This window comes from Hyalella azteca, unplaced genomic scaffold, assembly GCF_000764305.2.
Source record: "Hyalella azteca isolate HAZT.00-mixed unplaced genomic scaffold, Hazt_2.0.2 contig6646, whole genome shotgun sequence".
NCBI lineage: Eukaryota > Metazoa > Arthropoda > Malacostraca > Amphipoda > Hyalellidae > Hyalella > Hyalella azteca.
In genome coordinates, this window is record NW_025936801.1 from 71,414 (window position 1) to 96,902 (window position 25,489).

The 25,489-nt window shown below is 36.2% G+C and overlaps 1 protein-coding gene across 1 annotated transcript; it reads left to right on the forward strand.

Moving 5' to 3' along the window:
• Positions 1-667: 667 nt before the first annotated feature.
• LOC108666028 (cadherin-23) lies at positions 668-24,569 on the forward strand (the record flags this gene model as incomplete). The annotated part of the gene is given in 22 exon segments (XM_047880935.1): positions 668-735; positions 900-1,084; positions 2,842-2,926; positions 2,958-2,983; positions 3,122-3,206; positions 3,629-3,764; positions 5,712-5,954; positions 7,315-7,377; positions 8,780-9,022; positions 10,875-11,004; positions 12,499-12,694; positions 13,446-13,535; positions 14,020-14,305; positions 15,435-15,512; positions 16,840-16,948; positions 17,809-17,928; positions 18,894-19,072; positions 19,788-19,895; positions 21,554-21,686; positions 21,689-21,787; positions 23,626-23,781; positions 24,445-24,569. Coding segments are annotated over 22 exon segments (2,943 nt in total), but the record flags the coding sequence as incomplete, so codon positions are not given.
• Positions 24,570-25,489: the final 920 nt, after the last annotated feature.

A 25,489-nucleotide genomic window follows, 5' to 3' on the forward strand; every position in this document is an offset into this window, starting at 1 on the left:
AAACTTGCATTTATACCAATTCAGTAAAATATTTTTCCTATAATTACATCAACTCAGTTTTTGCCCTTTATTTTGAAGTGTATGTGAAATTTCGATGCGTGTATTTCGGTTGACTGACAGTAAAACGACTGCTGATGTTATAACAATAATTATGGTGTTTAGATATTGATTGTACATATCTTCTGTTCTGTACTGTTACGTACCATTATTTCGATATGATGTTCTCCTGAGTATTACTGTACATGGAGTTCTTTGAAAGTTTCTTATTCAGGATACTACAGTTTATATGATGACATGAACTAGTGCCTTGCTTTTTAGTTATTTATTTCGGTATGTGGAAGTCTTAACATTCAATTCTATGTTAAGATAATATTTTATAGTAGTTAAGCGAGGATAGTATACTCTGCAGTTATTTTACGTTAAAAAATTTAATGATTTCATGAAAATCATATCACGGATTATTTTGAAAGTGGTATACGGCGCATGTTTTTACTGTGATGCTTACATGTTTTAACCATTATGAATAGATTTTTTTACCGTGTTTATACCAGATGTTTTGTTTTCACTCGAGGGTGGGGAGTGGGTCGTGTGTCACTGACGGTTGTCTTGACGATTCCACACTGAGAGAAATAAGTATAACGTTTTTCCAAATAGCGATGCACATTTTATGTCTGTGTGGGTCATCCAGACCCAGCTTGGCCTAGCTAAAGGGCGTGCCTACGCTACGTGCAGCAAGTGCATGTGCCATTGATTTGGACAATCTACCCATTAATGTTTCTGAATTCATTGACGGTGGTCTTAACGATATACTCAGATAAATTTATGGGTTATCATTAACACGTAATATGCCAAAAATGCATCAATATATGGACAAAGTCTTACTCGTATGTCTAACACAGAGAAGACACACCGGCGGGTACGGTCGTGTATACGCTGCGTGGCCGTGACCCGTTCAACCGGCCCGTGACGTACAGCGTATCCGGTGACGTGCTCAGCGTCAACCCCGTCACCGGCGACGTCACCCTCGTCAAGCCCGTCGACAGAGAGACCACGAGGGTCATAGAGACCATCATTACCGTGTCTGGTGTGTAGATAAGACCATCATTACCGTGTCTGGTGGGTAGACCATCATTACCGTGTCTGGTGTGTAGACCATCATTACCGTGTCTGGTGTGTAGACCATCATTACCGTGTCTGGTGTGTAGACCATCATTACCGTGTCTGGTGTGTAGACCATCATTACCGTGTCTGGTGTGTAGACCATCATTACCGTGTCTGGTGTGTAGACCATCATTACCGTGTCTGGTGTGTAGACCATCATTACCGTGTCTGGTGTGTAGACCATCATTACCGTGTCTGGTGTGTAGACCATCATTACCGTGTCTGGTGTGTAGACCATCATTACCGTGTCTGGTGTGTAGACCATCATTACCGTGTCTGGTGTGTAGACCATCATTACCGTGTCTGGTGTGTAGACCATCATTACCGTGTCTGGTGTGTAGACCATCATTACCGTGTCTGGTGTGTAGACCATCATTACCGTGTCTGGTGTGTAGACCATCATTACCGTGTCTGGTGTGTAGACCATCATTACCGTGTCTGGTGTGTAGACCATCATTACCGTGTCTGGTGTGTAGACCATCATTACCGTGTCTGGTGTGTAGACCATCATTACCGTGTCTGGTGTGTAGACCATCATTACCGTGTCTGGTGTGTAGACAAGACCATCATTACCGTGTCTGGTGTGTAGACCATCATTACCGTGTCTGGTGTGTAGACCATCATTACCGTGTCTGGTGGGTAGACCATTGCGTATGTTATTGTGTACATGGATTAGTGCGATTTGTTTTATGCGTAGATTTTTATGCGTAGGTATTACTTTCTCTATAGATAAAGTGCGTATATCCTTATTATATGCGTTTATTATTCTGGAGATAAAGTACGTATATTATTATTATATGCGTATATTAAGTTCAAATTGAGCCCTCAGTTCAAATTCATTGAGTCCTGAGGTCAAATTTTTGAACTCAAGACTCGATGTTCTATCAATATCAGCAAATGTTAACATTAATAATCTTCGTTCAAATTTCTGAAGTCTGGACTTAATATGTTCTATTAATATCAAAACATGTTCAACATTAATAATTCACTTCCAAAGTCCACACGGTCGTCAGCCAACCTAAAAATGAGACAATGTGTATTAAAAAATTGTGTTGTTTGCTTGTATTTTAGTCGATGAAAAAATTCTTGAAAGAGAGATTTGTAGCTTTGTATTGAAGGTATCTGCTATAGCAATGTACTCTCAGCATTACATTAGATATAGAGTATTACCGCAGCGTTGTGCTTGATAGAAGTTTAGTTAACTCTAAAACCAAGCAAAATTTCACTTATCACTGAATACTATGGTGCGCAAATAAGCTTTTGATACTCTCTATTTGGTTTATCCAGCTAAAATATTCTTACTGAAAACATTACAATTTCTTGCACTAGAACAGCATGGTGGCCAAGTGGTTGCAGTTTAGAGTAACATGATTGTAACAGTGACTTGTGGGTTCGATCCCAGTAACCCGTGACAGTCTGCCCATAACCGGTGATGGGGCTCGGTGGTCGAGAACAGCTAGATTGAAACAATGAGTTGCGAAGGCGGTAAAAATTTTGCTATGTCTAGAATCGGCGACAGGCTAAATTTGGCCTATTCAACACTACGCCACTAAGTCCGCAGACTACTTTGACTACTTTGACTTTGTACTACTTTGACTTTGACTACTTTGACTGCAGACTACTTTGACTACCGTACTTCTTGACACGCTTGTAACTCGTGTTCTCTCGTTTTATGTACAGTTGAGCCCGAGGGCGGAGCGGCTCCGATCATCGTGCCTTTGAAACGACAGGTTCCTGTTGAAGACGTCAACGACAACGTCCCTGAGTGAGTACAGTAAAAATTTTGCTATGTCTAGAATCGGCGACAGGCTAAATTTGACCTGTTCAACCCTACGCCACTAAGTCCGCAGACTACTTTGACTACTTTGACTTTGTACTACTTTGACTACTACTTTGACTTTGACTACTTTGACTATTACTTGACACGCTGGTAACCTGTGTTTTTTCGTTTTATGTACAGTTGAGCCCGAGGGCGGAGCGGCTCCGATCATCGTGCCTTTGAAACGACAGGTTCCTGTTGAAGACGTCAACGACAACGTACCTGAGTGAGTACCACGCGTGTAGTAACGTGTTTAAAGCGTGTTGAGAACGTGTTAAAAGCGTGTTGAGAACGTGTTTAAAGCGTGTTGAGAATGTGTTTAAAGCGTGTTGAGAACGTGTTTAAAATGCGTGTTGCGAACGTGTTTAAAGCGTGTTGAGAACGTGTTTAAAGGGTGGTTTGAACGGGTTTATAAAGTGTGTTGCTGACGTGTTTAAAGCGTGTTGAGAACGTTTTTAAAGCGTGTTGAGTACGTGTTTAAAGCGTGTTGAGAACGTTTTTAAAGCGTGTGGAGAAGGTGTTTTAAGTGTGCTGAGTACGTGTGTAAAGCGTGTTGCCACGTTCCCTCGCAGGTTCGTGGGAGGCCCGTACAAGTTAATCCTGTAACCTTGTTTCTTACACGAATATTCGTGCCACGTTCCCTCGCAGGTTCGTGGGAGGCCCGTACAAGTTCACAGTGGAAGAGTCGACGTCGGTTGGAGCGACGTTGTTCAGTGACGTGACCGTCACTGACCTAGACGCTGGCCCCAACAGCCAAATAGACGTGCTCTGTGACGTTGCCCAGGTATTTCCTGCTGTAGTAGCTCCACAAAGCGTTCAATAATAAATTGAATAATAAATTATCATTTGAATCCGATTCTTTATTCACTTAACGCGTGCCTATCTAATTCAGCTATCGCTTAGATACTCTTAGATAACGTGTTCGTGCACAATGCGATAACATTACGCGCATGTAACTATAAATAAATTTAACCTGAGTTTAGTCGTCTTCAAAGTATGAACTTAATTAATAAAAAGTCATGACCCACCGAGATCGTGCAGAGTATATACGTAACATTACCTACTTAACGACCCATAGAAAATAATCAAACACTATTACCTATACCGTGCTGTGCGTTACATTACGTACCTAGTAACCACTAAGCACCATTACCTACCGTGCTGTGCGTAACATTACGTACCTAGTAACAAACAGCTGGGTGACGATGATAACAGCTGGGTGACGACGATAACAGCTGGGTGACGATGAGAACAGCTGGGTGACGATGAGAACAGCTGGGTGACGATGAGAACAGCTGGGTGACGATGATAACAGCTGGGTGACGATGATAAAAGCTGGGTGCCGATGATAACAGCTGCCGGTGACGATGATAACAGTACGACCTGCCCGTGAGTTATAACGATGATAACAGCTGCGTGACGATAATAACAGCTGGGTGACGATGATAACAGCTGGGTGATGATAACAGCTGGGTGACGATGATAACAGCTGGGTGACGATGATGACAGCTGGGTGACGATGATGACAGCTGGGTGACGATGATAACAGCTGCCGGTGACGATGATAACAGTACGACCTGCCCGTGAGTTATGACGATGATAACAGTACGACCTGCCCGTGAGTTATGACGATGATAACAGTACGACCTGCCCGTGAGTTATGAGGATGATAACAGCTGGGTGACGATGATATCGGCTGGGTGAAGATGATATCAGCTGGTGACGATGATTACAGCTGGGTGACGATGATAACAGCTGGGTGACGATGATAACAGCTGGGTGACGATGATAACAGCTGGGTGACGATGATAACAGCTGGGTGACGATGATAACGGCTGGGTGACGATGATAACAGCTGGGTGACGATGATAATAGCTGGGTGACGATGATAACAGCTGCCGGTGACGATGATATCAGCTGGGTGACGATAACAGCTGGTGACGATGATAACAGCTGGGTGATGATGATAACAGCTGGGTGACGATGATAATGGCTGGGTGACGATGATAATAGCTGGGTGACGATGATAACAACTGGGTGACGATAATAACAGCTGGGTGACGATGATAACAGCTGGGTGACGATGATAACAGCAGACGATGATAACAGCTGGGTGACGATGATAGCAGCTGGGTGACGATTATACCAGCTGGGTGACGGTGATAACAGCTGGGTGACGATGATAACAGCTGGGTGACGATGATAACAGCTGAGTGACGATGATAACAGCTGGGTGACGATGATAAATGCTGGTTGACGATGATAACAGCTGGGTGACGAGGATAACAGCTGGGTGACGATGATAACAGCTGGGTGACGATGATAACAGCTGGGTGACGATNTTAATCTAATTTATTTATTTCAATTAAGTTTGTAATAATTTTCAACACGTCAGTCATTAATCTAATTTATTTATTTCAATTAAGTTTGTAATAATTTTCTACACGTCAGTCATTAATCTAATTCATTTATTTCAATTAAATTTCTAATAATTTTCAACACGTCAGTCATTAATCTAATTTATTTATTTCAATTAAGTTTGTAATAATTTTCTACACGTCAGTCATTAATCTAATTCATTTATTTCAATTAAATTTCTAATAATTTTCAACACGTCAGTCATTAATCTAATTTATTTATTTCAATTAAGTTTGTAATAATTTTCTACACGTCAGTCATTAATCTAATTCATTTATTTCAATTAAATTTCTAATAATTTTCAACACGTCAGTCACGTGAGCTGGTACAAGGTACGCGCGTGCTACGTGTACGTGTGCGTGATGCTGACGAAGGAACACCTCGTCCTCTGTCGCTGTCCCTGGAGGGCGACGTGAAGGGATACTTCGTCCTGCAGGACGTGCACGAGGACGACGAGGGTGTCACCAACGCTGTCATCGTCACCTCCAACGTCCTGCTAGACAGGGAGGATCCTGACGTCATGAACAACGGCGGGATTTATTCCTTCTCTATTAAGGTGATTATGGTTTATTTTCAAGTCAATTGCTTAAATAACATGTAAAATTGAAGTGATTATAGTTTGCTTTTAATTTAATTGCTTAAATAACATGTAAAATTGAAGTAATTATAGTTTGATTTAAAGTCCTGACGTCATGAACAACGGGGGCATATACTCCTTCTCTGTTAAGGTGATTAATTAATCAATCAGTTATCTCTATTAAGGTGATTATTTAATCGATCATTTATCTCAATTAAGGTGATTAATTAATCAATCACTTATCTCAATTAGGGTGATTAATTAATCGATCACTGATCTCTGTTAAGGTGATTAATTAATCGATCACTGATCTCTGTTAAGGTGATTAATTAATCGATCACTGATCTCTGTTAAGGTGATTAATTAATCGATCACTGATCTCTGTTAAGGTGATTAATTAATCGATCACTGATCTCAATTAAGGTGATTAATTAATCGATCACTGATCTCAATTAAGGTGATTAATTAATCGATCACTGATCTCAATTAAGGTGATTAATTAATCAATTACTGATCTCAATTAAGGTGATTATGGTTTATTATTTCTTCTCAATTAAGGTGATTATGGTTTATTTTGAAGTTGATTATTTAAATGACATGTAGAATTAAGGTGATTATGGTTTATTTTAGAGTTAATTGCTTAAATAACATGGCATTTGATAGTTTATGGTATTTGATAGTTTGATTCTGCATTATATATCAGTAGTTTGAATAATATGTAGAATTGAAGTGATTATGGTTAATTTTAAAGTTAATTGCTTAAATAACGTGAAAAAATGAAGTGATTATGGTTTATTTTAAAGTTAATTGTTTAACTAACATGGCATTTGATAGTTTGATTCTAAGTCAGTAGCTTAAATAACATCTAGAATTTAGGTGATTATGGTTTATTTTGTTAATTGTTTCAATAACATGGCATTTGATAGTTTGATTCTAATATTCCATGTAATTATAAATTCGTATCAATATTTCTCATTGTATAGGCTCGTTTAACCTAAATATTCTGCATAATTATAAATTCGTAACAATATATCTCATTGCATAGGCTCTTTTAACGCAAATATTCTATAAAATTGTAGATTTGTAGCAATATTTCTCGTTGTATAGGCTCGTTTACCGTTAATATTCTATATAATTACAAATTTGTAAGAATATTTCTCGTCTATAGGCACACGAGATCGGCGGTTAAATTGAATATTCTACTTAATCTCAAACTTGAAATGTTAATTCTTGATCTATATGCTCATGAACCGTTCGTTTAACGTAAATATTCTAAATATTCATAAATTTGTAGGAATATTTCGCGTTCTATACTCTCGTTTAACATAAACATTAGCAGGACGAGCGGCCTGTGTTCCTGAACAGCCCCTACAGCGCCACCGTCAGGGAGGGCGTCGCCAGCGTGAGTGTTCCTCGTCACTTCTTCGTCACTTCTTCGTCAGCAGATCATTAGTGTTTAGTATGATGTTTAAATGTGATCGTTTATAATGCTTTGTCATGTTCATAATTATAAGTTATAATTTTATTTATTCATATGTGTGTTTATCTTCGTCACTTCTTCGTCAGCAGATTATTAGTGTTTATGATGATGTTTAATCGTGATCGTTTAAAATGCTTTGTCATGTTCATAATTATAAGTCATAATTATATTTATTCATATATGTGTTCTTCTTCGTCATCTTCGTCAGCAGATGATTAGTGTTTAGTATGATGTTTAACCGTGATCATTTATAGCGCTTTGTTATTTATAATTATAAGTTATAATTATATTTATTCATATGTGTGTTTATTTTATGATATGTTTTTCAATAATAGTGAAGGATAAATTTGTCAGCTGATTCTTCGTCAGCAGATGAGTAGTGTTTAGGATGATATTTAACAGTGATCATTTATAATGCTTTGTTTTATATAATTTTATGTTATGGTTAATATTTATATTTGTGTTTATTTTATGATGTGTTTCTCAATAATAGTGAAGGATAATCACTAGTATCCATGTATTAACGTCTCTCGATTGCTTTAATCGCAAATTCAATAAAAATTTAAAAGCGATGTATTTTCTTTAATTACAAATGACATTTTAAATTTCTAATATTTTTAAAATATTAAGTTAGAAATAAATATTAGATTAATTTATTTGTTTTAATTTATTTATTTTGATTATGTTTCTAATATGTTTCTACACTTCAGTCATTAATTTATTTAATTTACTTTAATTAATTTTCTAATATGTCTCTACACTTCAGGCAATTATTTATTAAATATAATTTAATTATTTTAATTAATTTTCTGATATGTTTCTACACTTCAGTCGATAATTTAATTTATTTATTTCAATTAAGTTTCTAACATGTTTCCACACTTCAGTCACTAATCTAATTTTAATGTAATTTATTTATTTCTATATTAAGTTTCAACACGTCAGTCATTTGTTTAAATTATTTATTTCAATTAAGTTTCTAATATATCTCTACACTTCAGTCACTAATTTAATTTTAATTTATTTTAGTTATTTCTATTAAGTTTCAACACGTCAGTCATTTATTTAATTTATTTATTTAAATTAAATTTCTAAAATGTCTCTACACTTCAGTCACTAATTTAATTTAATTTATTTATTTCTATATTAAGTTTCAACACGTCAGTCATTAATCTAATTAATTTATTTCAATTAAATTTGTAATAATTTTCTACACTTCAGTCACTAATTTCATTTTTATTTATTTCTATTAAGTTTCAACACGTCAGTCATTTATTTAATTTATTTATTTCAATTAAGTTTGTAATAATTTTCTACACGTCAGTCACGTGAGCTGGTGCAAGGTACGCGCGTGCTGCGTGTACGCGTGCGTGATGCTGACGAAGGAACACCTCGTCCTGTGTCGCTGTCCCTGGAGGGCGACGTGAAGGGATACTTCGTCCTGCAGGACGTGCACGAGGACGACGAGGGCGTCACCAACGCTGTCATCGTCACCTCCAACGTCCTGCTCGACAGAGAGGATCCTGACGTCATGAACAACGGGGGGATATACTCCTTCTCTATTAAGGTGATTTATTAATCAATCACTTATCTCAATTAAGGTGATTATTTAATCGATCACTGATCTCAATTAGGGTGATTATGGTTCATTTTAGAGTTAATTGCTTAAATAACATGACATTCGATAGTTTATGGTATTTGATAGTTTGATTCTGCATTATATATCAGTAGTTTGAATAATATGTAGAATTGAAGTGATTATGGTTAATTTTAAAGTTGATTGCTTAAATAAAAAAACGTGAAAAATTGAAGTGATTATGGTTTATTTCAAAGTTAATTGCTTAAATAACGTGTAAAATTGAAGTGATTATGGTTATTTCAAAGTTAATTGCTTAAATAACATGTACAAATGAAGTGATAATGGTTTATTTTAAAGTCGATAGTTTAAATAACATGGCATTTGATAGTTTCATTTTAAGACAGTAAGTTTAAATAACATGTAGAATTGAATTGATTATATTTTATTTTAAAGTCGATAGTATAAATAACATGTAAAAATGAAGTGATTATAGTTCATTTTCAAGTCAATAGTTTAAAACATGTAGAATTTAAGTGATTATAGTTTTCTTAAAAGTCAATAGATTAAATTACATGTAAAATTGAAGTGAATACAGTTTGCTTCTAAATCAGTAAGTTAAATCAAACGTAAAATCAAAGTGAATTCGGTTTAATTCTATGTGAAAAGTTTAAATTAAATGTAAGATCAGAATGATTGCAGTATAAATTAAAGTTAAAAATCAAATAGTACCGTATTATAGTTTAAACCAAACAGATTGCAGTATTAATCAAACTGAATACAGTTTAAATGAAAATGATTGCAATTTGAATCAAATAGTAAATATAGACTATTACAATTCAAATTAAAATGTTTATAGTTTTAATCAAAGTGTAAATTAAAATATTTCAGTTTAGTCATATTGATAACAGTGTTCATCAAAGAGAATACAGTTTATATAACAATGATTCCGCGAGTACACTAAATATTCTTATTAATAAAGACGTTAAAGTGTTATTTTTTATTGTTTAATCACTGGAGATTGGCAGTTAACTTGAATATTCTACATAATCTTGACCTTTAAATGTTATTAAATGTACTGCAGGCACAGAAGTTCGACTATCACATTAATAATTCTTATTGATAAACGCGTGGAAAGGTTATTTTTTTTATCTATATGCCCATGAATCGTTCGTTTAATGTAAATAATACTATGTATATATATTCTACATGATTATAAATTTGTGTCAAATTTATAAATTTAATTCAATTTGTCAAATTGAATATTCCACATAATCTCAACCTTGAAATGTTATTTTTCGATCTTTAAGCTCGCGAATCGTTCGTTTAACGTAAATATTCTACATAACTATAAATTTGTAACAATATTTCTTATTGTATAAGCTCGTATAACGTAAATATACCATATAATTATAAATTCGTAACAATATTTCTCATATCGTAAATATTCTACATAATTACAAATTTACAATATTTCTCGTTCTATAGGCAGACAGACAGAGGAGGTCGGCGGTTAAATTGAATATCATACATAACCTTAACCAAGTAATTTATTGATCTTTATGCTCATGAATCGTTCGTTTAACGTAAATATTCTACATACTTATAAATTTGTAGCAATATTTCTCGTTCTCTAGGCTCGTTTAACGTAAATATTCTATTTAATTACAAATGTATAACAATATTTATCTATTCGGGGGGGGGGGGAAGTTGATCCCAATATTTATCTAGGCACGTTTAACGTAAATATCCTACATAATTACAGATTTGTAACAATATTTCTCTAGGCTCGTTTAACCTAAATATTCTATATAATTACAAATGTATAAGAATATTTCTCAAGGCTGAGGAGGTCGGGGGGTCAGAGAGCGACGTGGCGACGGCCGCGGTGACGATCGTCGTCACGGACGCTAACGACGAGCTGCCTGTCTTCAGCGCTGACCAGGTGCACGTCAGCGTGGGGGAAGATCTGGGTGAGACGTGTACTATATTTAGTTGTTATTTACTTGCTTTATTATTTACTTACTTGTTAATTATTGGTTATTGGCGTAATCAAGCGTTATTATTTGCTTAATTGTTATTTATTGGTTATTGGAGTCACTTGCGTTATTATTTAGTTACTTATTATTTATTAGTTATTGGCGTAATCAAGCGGTATTAATTACTTAATTGTTATTTATTGGTTATTGGCGTAATTGGCGTAATCGCGCGTTCTTGAATTCATTGATAATAAAATATAATCTTTTTTGCCCGTCGCGGGACTTTTTTCATCGTTGTTAGACCTATAAGACTTCAAAAGTTTCTTTCATGTAAATGAAATCGCATCAAGGTACTCGAGTCACTTAAAAAATTTCATTTTGTGAGTTTTGCCTTTCTTTAAATTTACGAAAAAAGTCATTAATTTTTATGTAAATGGCTTGACGCTCTCACAGATCTTGCCGATGAGGCAAAATGCATTTCATGTATTTTATATTTCATGGACTTTTTATATCTCTTTCTTAACTTGTTGCTATGAGACTTGCTGCTCAATTACTTTCATAATTCTTCTAAGTGCGGCCAGACCATTAGTTTTCTTGATTGGTTTTTGCTTTTACGAGAATTTCGACCTTGAAATCTGAAATATTTATGTCTCGGTGCTTTTTTTTGAGATATGAAGAAATTCGTTTAGATTCAGAGATAAGAACAAACAAATTTGAGGTCTGTTTTACGACTGGAAATAATTTTTTCATTATGTAAGCAGTTAACAAATTGACATAACAGTGATTACAGGTGGAAATATTATTACGGTTAATAATATAATATTATAATATCCATTATTCACAATAATTATCAAAGATTAATTATATAAATATTTATTTTACAGCCGCATTAATAATTGCTATGAATGCATTATCATCAATTATTCTCTGCAGTTAAATATATAATATTTTTCGCTACTCCCTCCAGCGAACGGAATATTTATTTTACAGCCGCATTAATAATTGCTATGAATGCATTATCATGCATCAATTATTGTCTGCAGTTGAATTTGTATAATCTTTTTCGCTGCTTTGTCCAGCGAACTGCACCAAGATTAACTATATAACTATTTATTTTACAGACGCCTTACTAATTGCTATTAAAGCATTTACAGTAATTATTCTCTGCAGTATAATCTATAACCTTTTTCGCTACTCTCTCCAGCGAACCGCACTCCGCTGTCTGGACTTGACCTCACAGTAGCGGATGGGGACTTGGGTGAGAACGCTAAGTTCTCACACACATATATATTTATTATATATATAATATATAATATACAATATTTTCCGCTGCCCCCTCCAGCGAACGGTACCCCGCTGTCGGGACTTGACCTCACAGTAGCGGATGGGGACTTGGGTGAGAACGCTAAGTTCTCACCCATATATATATATATTGGTGAGATATATATATTACATATAATATATATTATTTTTCACTGCCCCCTCCAGCGAACGGTACCCCGCTGTCGGGACTTGACCTCACAGTAGCGGATGGGGACTTGGGTGAGAACGCTAAGTTCGACTTAAGTTTGGAAGACGTGTTCCCCAGCGGCAGCGCGGGTGTCTTTAGTGTGTCCCCCCAGACTGTTGTGGGACGGTCACCCGTCATACTTAAAGTATACAGGTGAGGCTCTCAGTCTTACAGGTGAGGCTCTCAGTCTTACAGGTGAGGCTCTCAGTCTTACAGGTGAGGCTCTCAGTCTTACAGGTGAGGTTCTCAGTCTTACAGGTGAGGCTCTCAGTCTTACAGATGAGGTTCTCAGTCTTACAGGTGAAGCTCTCAGTCTTACAGGTGAGGTTCTCAGTCTTACAGGTGAGGCTCTCAGTCTTACAGGTGAGACTCTCAGTCTTACAGATGAGGCTCTCAGTCTTACAGCTGAGGCTCTCAGTCTTATAGGTGAGGCTCTCAGTCTTACAGGTGAGGCTCTCAGTCTTACAGCTGAGGCTCTCAGTCTTATAGGTGAGGCTCTCAGTCTTACAGGTGAGGCTCTCAGTCTTACAGGTGAGACTCTCAGTCTTACAGGTGAGGCTCTCAGTCTTACAGGTGAGGCTCTCAGTCTTACAGGTGAGGCTCTCAGTCTTACAGGTGAGAAATCGTGAGCTTCATGAGAAAATTGATATTCAACGAAGCGTGACGCGTATAATTCGTAGTTATTCACACAAATTAAAGTTGTAGTGATGCAGTTAACAGTGCTACTATGATCGCAATTAAGCTTAATCGAAGTGTTTGACTCATTCATTTTTCAGAGTGTAGTTACGCTGCTAATTTAAATTAAGTATTATTTATTTATTAATAAGTATTATTTATTTATTAAGTATTATCAAGTAATTTATTAATAAGTATTACTTATTTATTAATAAATATTGTTTATTTATTAAGTATTATTTGCACACAGATCGTCGGTGAGCGAGTCTGCCAAGCCTGGCACATCCATTGGGCAGATCACCGCTAAGGACGCTGACTCTGGTGACTTCGCTCAGCTCAGGTCTGTGCCATATTATCCCAACTGCCAATCTACAACAAGTATCAACTGCCATTTTATCCCAATTACCTACTTTAAGACTAAATCAATCTTAATTCTTATTCTCTATTACCTATTCATTCCCTTAGCTCTTATTATCTAGTTTAGCTACACGTGAGCTTGTTTGCCCCGACACAGCTACTCGCAGAGGTTTCGGCAGCGAAAAGTTCTTATTACTTGTTAAAGCTCCTATTATTATTATTATATTATAAAAGCTCTCATTATTTATCTTATCTTAACGTGAGTTTGTTTTCCCCCACACAGCTACTCGCTCAAAGGTTTCGGAAGCGAAAATTTCATGGGCCTATTTCTTCAACGCCGACACTTATATTGTATTACTTATAAAATCACTTATTATTTTAATATTATTAAAGCTCTCATATATTATTATATTATAGAAGCTCTTATTATTTATCTTATCTTAACGTGAGTTTGTCCCCCGACGCAGCTACTCGCTCAAAGGTTTCGGCAGCGAAAAGTTCCGCGTAGACCCCGACACTGGCGAAATTTTCCTGTCTTCATGCGGTGGTCTGGACACTTGTCTGGACTATGAACGTCAGGCTTCCTACTCGCTGACGTACGTCGCTACAGACGGCGGAGGACGTGTGACGTCAGTTAACCTCTTCGTTGACGTGCTCGACGAGAACGATAACTCACCGATGTTCTCACAGCTCGTCTTCCGACGAACTGTTGACGAGGGAGCTACGGAGTTCGTTCCTCCGCTCATGGTTGAGGTGAGGCATCGAGAATTGTTCTTCATGGTGAAATTTCTCCATTGTATATTTGCGAGCTTATTGAATATATTGTTAAATCTATAATAATGTATTACAATAACGTGTACTTAGTTCGAAAAAAGATCGTGTTCGCTACTCCGCTCATGGTTGAGGTCAGGCATTAAGAATTATGTTCTTCGTGGCGAAATTATTTACATTTATATATGTAAGCTTATTAAATATATTGGTTAAATATATAAAAGTGTATTAGAATAAAGTGTACTTAAAAACGATCGGAATTCGCTACTCCGCTCATGGTTGAGGTGAGGCATTAGGAATTATGTTCTTCGTGGCTAAATTTATCCTTTGTATATATGTAAGCTTATTAAATATATTGCTTAAATATATAATAGTGTATTAGAATGATGTGTACTTAGTTCGAAAATCGATCGTGTTCGCTACTCCGCTCATGGTTGAGGTGAGGCATCAACAATTATGTTCTTCGTGGCGAAATTTTTCCATTGTATATTTGTGAGCTTATTGAATATATAGGTTGAATATATAATAGTGTATTACAATAATTTGTACTTAGAAGCGATCATGTTCGCTACTCCGCTCATAGTTGAGGTGTGGTATCGAGAATTGTGTTAGATGTCATATTTCTTTTTGTGAGTTTAGTAAACATTATTTTATTAATATTGAATATGAGCTTTTAAATTATAGTAGTTTAATATAATCCGCGCGCCTTTTGAACAGAACACGTTTAGTATTAAATGTGTGCATTCTGATACAATAGTTTTTAATACTAAATGTGCGCCTTTTAAATATAATAGTTTAATATTAAACGTGCGCCTTTTAAATATAATAGTTTAAAATTAAATATGCGTCTTTTAAACATGATAGTTTAATATTAAACGTGCGCCTTTTAAATATAATACTTTAAAATTAAATATGCGTCTTTTAAAAATATATACATGAACGGACAATTAATAAAAAATAAATGATTATTGAAATAAGAAGTTTAGCTACTTTAACGTAATCTTCCTGAATATATGAAACGGAAAATAAATAAAAATGAACGAATAAGTAAAATAATAAATGAACATACAAATAAAAGTTAAGCTATTTTACCTTAAACTTCCTGCCTCAGGCGACGGACGCTGACGGCGAGCAGCAGGGCGCTGGCCGAGTGTTGTATGCCATACAAGATGGCAACACCGACGATCAGGTAAAACTAATGAATAAATTATATTCATCTTATCTCTTTATTAAAAATTAATTTTCTATTTCATATTCCTATATGAATTTAATGTAACTCATCTAAAGTTTCCTTAAAATCCCCATTACGGTTGCGGGAAGTTTCTTGACAAAAAAAAATTGGTCTCGCGAAAAAGTTCAAGAATCTCAGGTTAAGTTTTTCGTGCCGCGATTATCGCAGAAAGATGCGGTAAATGACTGAAATCATAATTAAATTTGCAAAAAAATACTTTTAGTTTGATTATTCGTCGTATTTTCATCTCCCAGTGATCAGTGATATTTTTTTAGGCTTCCAGGTGATGGAGGCTTGTAGTGATTAAATAAAAATATTTATTATAATATGAAATATCTCTCTTTTTAGCATGACTTGCAATTTTACTGTCCATAAAAAATTCAAAATTAGATGTGCATTTTCACTGTACAAAAAGTAAGTATACAGCATACATGTATGCGAGTATTAAACCTGTATATGTAATGTATAGGTTATACAGGGTGTACCAGAATTAACTGACCCTTTCAATTTGTTAATAAATAAAAAACTAAGAATGTTATGAAGTTGAAACTTGTTTTATTTAAAAGAAGAACATTTTCATGGTAATATTGTATCATAGGTACGTCATTATCCTGTATAGCTTGCTAAATTTGTGTTTAATTATCAAGCCTTAAATTTTCATCATGATTCGCTACAGCAAAGAAGAAAGAACGAAAATTCTGCAAACCTACATCAGGACGATGTCAATAACAGAAGTTCACATGATTACAGGATCCATTTCAAAACAAGAATCAGTCCTTCAAAAAAAAATAATTTTTTCTAAAAAAAAAAAATTTTCGCCAGAATTACTAATGAAGGTTATGAAAGCAACGAAGAGAAGAGCCCTATTTTATCAAAACAATTGTGGTGGGCATTTAAAAGACATTATATTTAAAAACTAGGATACAATATTACCATAAAAATGTTCTTCTTTTAAATAAAACAAGTTTCAACTTCATAACGTTCTTAGTTTTTTATTTATTAACAAATTAAAAGGGTCAGTTAATTCTGGTACACCCTGTACATGTACACAAGTATTGTATAGGTTGTACATGTACTTGTATACAAGTATTATATAGGTTGTTGGGGAAATTAGGAAATTTGTACTTACTCATTACTTGTATTTGATTCAAAATTTTTCCTTCAAATCTCAACATCCTTCATCTCTAGTATCTTTTATCCAAAATCCTTCATCTCTAGTATCTTTTATCCAAAATCCTTCATCCCTAGTATCTTTTATCCAAAATCCTTCATCCTTTTTTACCAGGTCTTCAAGATTGATCCTGACACTGGTGAAGTGACCGTGCGACGACCGCTGACGTATCTTGATACTCCATCATCATCATACTCCATCACTGTGAGGGCATCTGATGCAGGTGAGGGCATCTGATACAGGTGATGGCATCTGATGCAAGTGAGGGCATCTGATGCAGGTGAGGGCATCTGATGCAGGTGAGGGCATCTGATACAGGTGATGGCATCTGATGCAATTGAGGGCATCTGATGCAGGTGAGGGCATCTGATGCAGGTGAGGGCATCTGATGCAGGTGAGACTGGCAGCCATAAACTAATATTCAATACCGTCACCCTATATATAAGCTCATGTGTAGAGGCGAACAACAGTATATAGTTATAAGTACACCCCCTGCTACTAGCTATACCTTTCGTTAGCTTAAAACTACACTCCGACGGCTACTGCTCTAACATCGTACTATCCTTTATATTAACTTCATAGTTACACTGTGTTCTCATTCGATATTTACATTATATTAATTACTCGTATTACTAGCTCATTATATTATTATTGTATTATATTAATTACTCATTACTATCCTGCTACAGTCACGAAACACTCTAGTTACAATGGTGCGCTATATAACTACTTGTATATGCAGGGACAGTCATAGTGTAAACTAAAGTCAGTGCTGAAGAACAGGCACTAATATAAGAGTGCTACTATTACTCTATCAATTGAGAGTAAATCGTCTCATTACATCTGAGAGTAAATCTTTATATTACATGCATTATATCCGAGACTGAGCGAACATCAATAATTAAACCGAACTTCAGAAAAAATTTTCATGAACTTCAGCACAAAAAGAACGAACTTCAGAAAAAAGCACAAACCGAACGAATTTCAGAAAAAGTACTTCATGCAATAAATATATTTGTCATTCAGAACAAATGTTCTAAACACATCGAGGCACATAAAAAATATTGAATATGTTTGTCGCAGGGACTCCGCCTCGGTTCACGGACGTACGCGTCCTGATCAAAGTTGGGCGCCAGACGAACAAGGCGCCCAGGTTCCTACAGAAGTCCTACACGGCAAGGATATACGAGACGGCCCAGCCAGGTTATATATTGTGGTCTTGTTATTATAGCATGAGTAATGATGTTGTTATGACCTTATTGTGAATATCTAATAATGTTGTTATAACCTTATTATGAATACTGAATAATGTTTCTATGACCTTATTATGAGATCTGAATAAGGTCATTATGACCTCATTGTGGATTAGAAATAAGGTTATAATGACCATGTAATGAGTAGTGAATATAAGGTCATTATGACCTCATTGTGGATTAGAAATAAGGTTATTATGACCATGTAATGAGTAGTGAATATAAGGTCATTATGACCTCATTGTGGGTTTTGAATAATAAAGGTTATTATATGACCATTTATGAGTACTGAATGAGGTCATTATGTATGAGTTATGACATATGAATAAGGTCACAAACAAGGCTCATAAGAAGAGGCCCATAAGGTCATAAACTGCAGAAGTATGAACTGCTTGAATGTTTAACCGTGGAATAAAAGTGTTCAATCAATTTCTAACACTTTTCAAACTTCGAGATGCAAATTTGCAAACTATAACTCAGTTTTGCCAAATCAGATTAGCTGATCGCATGTGAATTGTCTTTATTTCGATGATCATGAATAATGAAAATATTTCACTAAGGCGATGCAGACAATTATAAATTTACCCACGAATCTACTATATGGTAAGAATAGCATCGCGCTAAACTAACTTTGAAATGTGTGCTGTGAATACTGTAAATATTCATTGTACAAAATAATCCTCGTACATAATTCATACATAATTTCAATTTCAATAATTTCATAAATAATTTCAATTTCAATAATTTCATACATAATTTCAATTTGATAATTTCATACATAATTTCAATTTCAATAATTTCACATATAATATAAAATTCAATAATTTCATACATTATTTCAATATCATTATAATGCTTACCATCTTGATGAATTCCCTCAACACACCATCTTGATGAATATCCCTGATGTTATAGGGTCTCTGGTGGAGACGGTGCAGGCGATGGACCCAGACGGCGACGCTAGTGCAGGCGACATCAGCCTGTACAGGCTGGGGCGAGGAGCAGGCGACACGTTCGTCATCGACGCCGCCACAGGCGACGTGAAGCTCGCCCCCCTCGCCCACCTCGACCGCGACCAGACCGACCAGTACCTGGTGATATATAGCCGTTACCTGGCATTACCAGTACCTGGTGATATATAGCCGTTACCTGGCATTACCAGTACCTGGTGATCTATAGCCGTTACCAGGCATTACCAGTACCTGGTGATCTATAGCCGTTACCTGGCATTACCAGTACCTGGTGATCTATAGCCGTTACCAGGCATTACCAGTACCAGGTATTCAATAGCCATTACCAGACCGACCAGTACCTAGTAATCTATAGCCATTACCAGGCATTACCAGGGCCTGGTGATCTATAGCCGTTACCTGACATTACCTGGATCAATTATTACCAGGCATTACTAGTGTCAACTATTCCCAGCCATTAACAGGGCCAATTTATACCAGGCATTACCAGTGTCAATTCATTCATTTATTTCATTTCTTCCGTTCATTGAAATACAGTTGTTCCATTCATTTATTTCAGTTGATCCATTCATTGAATCTCAGTTGTTCCATTCATTTATTTCAGTTGTCCCATTAATTTATTTCATTTGTTCCAATCATTGAATTACATTTTTTCCATTCATCTATATCAGTTGTTCCACTCATTTATTTCACTTGTCCCATTAATTTATTGCAGTTGTTCCATTCATTGAATTACAGTTCTTCCATTCATTTATTTCAGTTGTTTCATCTATCTATTTCAGTTGTTCCATTCATTGCATTACATTTGAATAATTTGTTAATTTATTCGCACGCTCAGATCGAGGTGCTGGCAGTAGACCGGGGTGAAGATGTCCCCCAGACCGCCACGGTCACGCTCACCGTCGACGTTCTCGACGTCAATAACAAACCTCCTGCATTTGTTCAAGTACGTCTTAAGTTTTCCTATATTTTGTAGACGAAGTTTCCTTCCTGCTTCTCATAAATCAAGTACGTCTCAAGTATCCCAAAATTTTGTAGAATAAGTTTCCTTTCTGATTCTCATAAATCAAGTACGTCTTGAGTTTTGCAAAATTTTCCTGAAAAATTTTCCTTCCTGATTCTCATAAAATGTAGCTATGCATTGATTGTGCGTGAATGTGCAGTGTACCTAAAGTATGGGCACAGTACACATTTTTTTCCGCGCTTGTATTCGGAAAAAGCATAGTACTACATAATTGTGCTGATGTTGAAGTTGTTAAAATTATTTTTTTAACAAAAATTTGCTAATCTTCATAGCAACGTAACATTATGTTCCTTAATTTGACTCTAATGTTGCTACGATTTTTTGCAAGTTTTTCTTGGTTTCTGCGCTGTATTTCGTTTGAAATTTTTTTAAACCAAGCGGTTCAATTTGACTTTATTATAAACTTTATTTCGTTGTCTGTATTACGGCTATTTTATTTAATGAATTGTGCTCTAATTTCCCGGGCTATTTAATTTCCAGAATCTAATTTCTCGTACCATTTCTTCAATTAATTAAACACTATAATGAATTCCTATAAGCAACGTTCTTTCTCATGTAATTCAAACCTGCGTTAATATTTCATTAATATATTTCAATTTAAACCTCCTATATACGCTATTCACGGTTGACTTAAGTGATCAAAAGTTCTTCATTCAGCGTTAAAATCGCTCGACGCTGTGCAAGTTGGGTTCAAAGTTCCGAATTGACTTTCTCTGTAGTTGACTTTCTTCAGAGTTGACTTTCTTCAATTATAATTTGACTTAAGCTGACGTCAGTCTTGATGCCATCCAAGCTATGTCATCAGTCTTAAGCTGACGCCAGGGCCAGTCTTGATGTCATCCAAGCTATGGTCATCAGTCTTAAGCTGACGCCAGTCTTGATGGGACAGGAGTTTTAAGCTGACGTCAGTCTTGATGCCATCCAAGCTATGACCCTCAGTCTTAAGCTGACGCCAGTCTTGATGCCATCCAAGCTATGGTCATCAGTCTTAAGCTGACGCCAGTCTTGATGGGACAGGAGTCTTAAGCTGACGCCAGTCTTAAGACTGACGTCTTAAGCTGACGCCAGTCTTGATGCCATCCAAGCTATGGTCTTCAGTCTTAATCTGACGCCAGTCTTCAGTCTTAAGCTGACGCCAGTCTTTTTTTGATGAGTCATCAGTCTTAAGCTGACGTCAGTCTTGATGGGACAGGATTCTTAAGCTGACGTCAGTCTTAAGACTGACGTCTTAAGCTGACGCCAGTCTTGATGCCATCCAAGCTATGGTCTTCAGTCTTAAGCTGACGCCAGTCTTATGGGTCATCAGTCTTAAGCTGACGCCAGTCTTAAGACTGACGTCTTAAGCTGACGCCAGTCTTGATGCCATCCAAGCTATGGTCTTCAGTCTTAGACTGACGCCAGTCTTGATGAGTCATCAGTCTTAAGCTGACGCTAGTCTTGATGCCATCCAGTCTTGATGGGTCATCAGTCTGAAGCTGACGTCAGTCTTGATGCCATCCAAGCTATGGTCATCAGTCTTGAGCTGACGCCAGTCTTGACGGTTCATCAGTTTGAAGCTGACGTCAGTCTTGATGCCACAGCCCTCGTACACGGCGCACGTCAGCGAGCGCCTGCCGCTGGGGTCGCCGGTGCTGACGGTGAGCGCCAGGGACCCTGACGATGACGCTGAGCTGCGTTACGACGTGCGGGACGAAACAGCGCTGCAGCCGTACTCATCCTCACGGTGACCGTCACGGACGTTAACGCTACGTTAACAAACGTTAACGCTACGGACGTAAACGCTACGGACGTCGCACCCAACCAGACTGCGTCCGGTGAGGCTATAGTTCATTGTGAGTTTTGTGAGTGAAAATTATTGGGTGAGTGATAATACTCAATATTGGTTGCCATGGGTATATAGAATATATAAAATAAATTTTACATATTGTTATAGGTACCTATATAATCATCATGAGTTTTGTGAGTTAGTTATTGTGTGAGTAATGATACGCAATATTGGTTTTCGTGAGTATATACGATATATAAAAATAAATTTTATATATTATATATAGTGTAATATAAAATGATTTAGTTTAGTTACTGCGTGAGTAATAATAGTACTCAATTTTGGTTGTAGTGAGTATATACAAAATATACAAATAGATTTTATATATTGTACTATATAATTATCATGAGTTTTATGATTTAGTTTGGTTATTGCGGGAGTGATAATACTCGGTATTGGTCGCCGTGAGTATATACAATAATATAAAATAGCTATATGCATGGCATGAAATATATGGTAATTAAGTGAGTGAGTCTCGTTCAGTTATTGCGTGAGTAATAATACTCAATATTTGTTGCCGTGAGTGTATTTAATACATAAAATAGCTATATATACAAGGCATACAATGTTTGCTGATTGAGTGAGTGAGTTAGTACCGTTCAGTCATATGTTGAGTAATATATACTCATGCAATATTGTATATTAGTTGCACTGAATATAACCTCGATACGATCGATAGGTGAAGTATAACGCTTCACGCAATGAACGAATTTTTCATGGTTGTCTCAGTCCCGTCCAACCATGATTAGAATTATATTCACCCATAATATGTTTTTGTTCGATATATCTTCTGGACAATTTTTGACATAATTGGACAAAATTGGAGATATGAACCAAATTTAAATTAATTTACGCACTGATTCAATTTCTTGTGCATTTTTACAAGCTGTAGTTTAATTTATAGTCAATTAGTCATCTATATTGACGTTGTAGCGTATTTCCCGATCCATAATATGTTGTGAAGTTAATGCTATATAAAAGCGCTACTTTGTAGCACGTATGTATGAATACACATTCACACTAGATGACCTGTCTTGTTTATTTCATGATAACTTCACTTTTATTTAAATTATCTATTTCTTTTGAGCATTTCCAATTCCCGTACTTTTACTCCTTTGACTTATTCGAACCGGGATGCCGACTTGCTTCAATTCTATACATAATAATTGATATTAATTAAAGGAACGTGTTCAAGACAACTTTTATCGCCTACGGCTTCGTCTGTCAAAGTGTTTAACTGTTCATTTAATTAACTATTGAAATATTCTTAAAATGAGCTTTTTGTTTATCACAGAGATATGTTTCAAGAACATATCTCGACGTATTAAATCTCACTTGTGTTCATCGATCGGTTAACATCTTATAAAACAGCGTTTCTGTTACGAACATAGAGAACAGAGAATACTTATATACTTGTAGATATATACTTATTATACTTGAATACTTATCTACCTATATACTGCTTATACTTTTATACCTACATACTTATTATACTGACATACTTATAAATATCTACTTATTATACTTATATATTTATTGTCTGCCGTCAACAGCGGAAGTGACGGTATACATCCAAGCGTTCGCAGCAACAAGAACCCGATATTCATATTATACTTGTATACTTATACATATGTACTTATTATACTTATATTCTTATTATACTTATATACTTATTTTCTCCCGGCAACAGCGGAAGTGACGGTATACATCCAAGAGTTCAGCGACAAGAACCCGATATTCATATTATACTTGTATACTTATACATATGTACCTACTTATTATACTTATATACTTGTTATACTTGTATACTATGTCTGCCGGCAACAGCGGAAGTGACGGTATACATACAAGCATTCAGCGACAAGAACCCGATATTCAGCGCCCCCTGGACGCCCGCGCACCCGCTGCTGACGGTGCAGCTCAGGGAGGAAGAGCCTTTAGACAAGCCTGTCTTTGCCGTCACTGCCAAAGACCCCGTCTCAGGTGGTCTTTAGTTAGGAAATTATATTACAAATAATCATGTAATTCAGATTGGTAAAGATTATTATTGTCATAGACTTTTGGGAAATATTAATGAGGACGAACAAGCCCGTCTTTGCCGTCACCGCCAAAGACCCGGTCTCAGGTGGTCTTTAATTGGGGAATTATATTAAAAAATAATCATGTTATTCAAATTGGTAAAGATTATTGTTGAGAGTTTTGGAAATATTGAGGACGAACAAGTTCGTCTTTGCGGTTACCGCCGGAGAGCTGGTCTCAGGTTGTCTTTAGATGGGAAATGAATCTCGCAAAACTCGAGTACAATTTAATGATCATAAAGTTAATAGATACGTTTGTTAAAGTATATGTCATTTCGTCCCAAAACTCGAGTACTATTTAGTGATCATAAGATCAGGAGATGTATTAGTTAAAGTGTATGTCATTTAATCGCAAAACTCGAATACTATTTAGTTATCATAAGATCAGGAAATACGTTAGTTAAAGTAAATGTCATTTCATTTCCAAACTCGAATACTATTTAATGATCATAAGATCAGGAAATGCGTAAATTGAAGTAAATGTCATTTAATCGCAAAACTCTAGTACTATTAAGTGATCATATGGTCAGGAAATACGTTAATTAAAGTATATATCATTTTATCTCAGGCCAGCCCGTTAGGAGGTACGCGAAAGTACCGGACTCGGACCCCGACAACATCTTCTCCGTCGCCCCCATCACCGGGCAGGTCTCTCTCAACCGCAGGGTGGACTATGAAGCCTCAGAGACTAAGGTGCCTCATGCAGTTATTAGTGGTCCTTAATTGTCCTTAGTTGTCCTTATAGTTGTCCTTAGTAGTCCTTAGTGGTCCCATCACCGGGCAGGTCTCCCTCAACCGCAGGGTGGACTATGAAGCCTCAGAGACTAAGGTGCTTCATGCAAGTATTGCTCTTTAATCTCGTAATCAAAGTACAGCTTATTTAAGTGCTTATTTTATCTCACAATCAAAGTTCTGCTTATTATTTAGGTGCTCTCATAATCAAAGACATGCTGTTGTTTAAGTGTTTTTTTTTCTCACAATCAAAGACTTTCTATTAATTTAGGCTTCTCATAATCAAACCCATGCTTCTTGTTTTAGTGCTTATTTTAACTCACAATCAAACACCTTCTTATAATTTAAAGGTTCGTCTTGTCTTGCTCATCTTATATCACGGTCGAAAACCTATACATATTATCGTTCAATTGAAAANTTGTAACTAGGGTTATAACTAGGCCAACAGTAGTTGTAACTAGGGTTATAACTAGGCCAACAGTAGTTATAACTTGGGTTATAACTAGGCCAACAGTAGTTGTAACTAGGGTTATAACTAGGCCAACAGTAGTTGTAACTAGGGTTATAACTAGGCCAACAGTAGTTATAACTTGGGTTATAACTAGGCCAACAGTAGTTATAACTAGGGTTATAACTAGGCCAACAGTAGTTATAACTTGGGTTATAACTAGGTCAACAGTAGTTGTAACTTGGGTTATAACTAGGCCAACAGTAGTTGTAACTAGGGTTATAACTAGGCCAACAGTAGTTATAACTAGGGTTATAACTAGGCCAACAGTAGTTATAACTTGGGTTATAACTAGGCCAACAGTAGTTGTAACTTGGGTTATAACTAGGTCAACAGTAGTTATAACTAGGGTTTAAATAGGCCAACAGTAGTT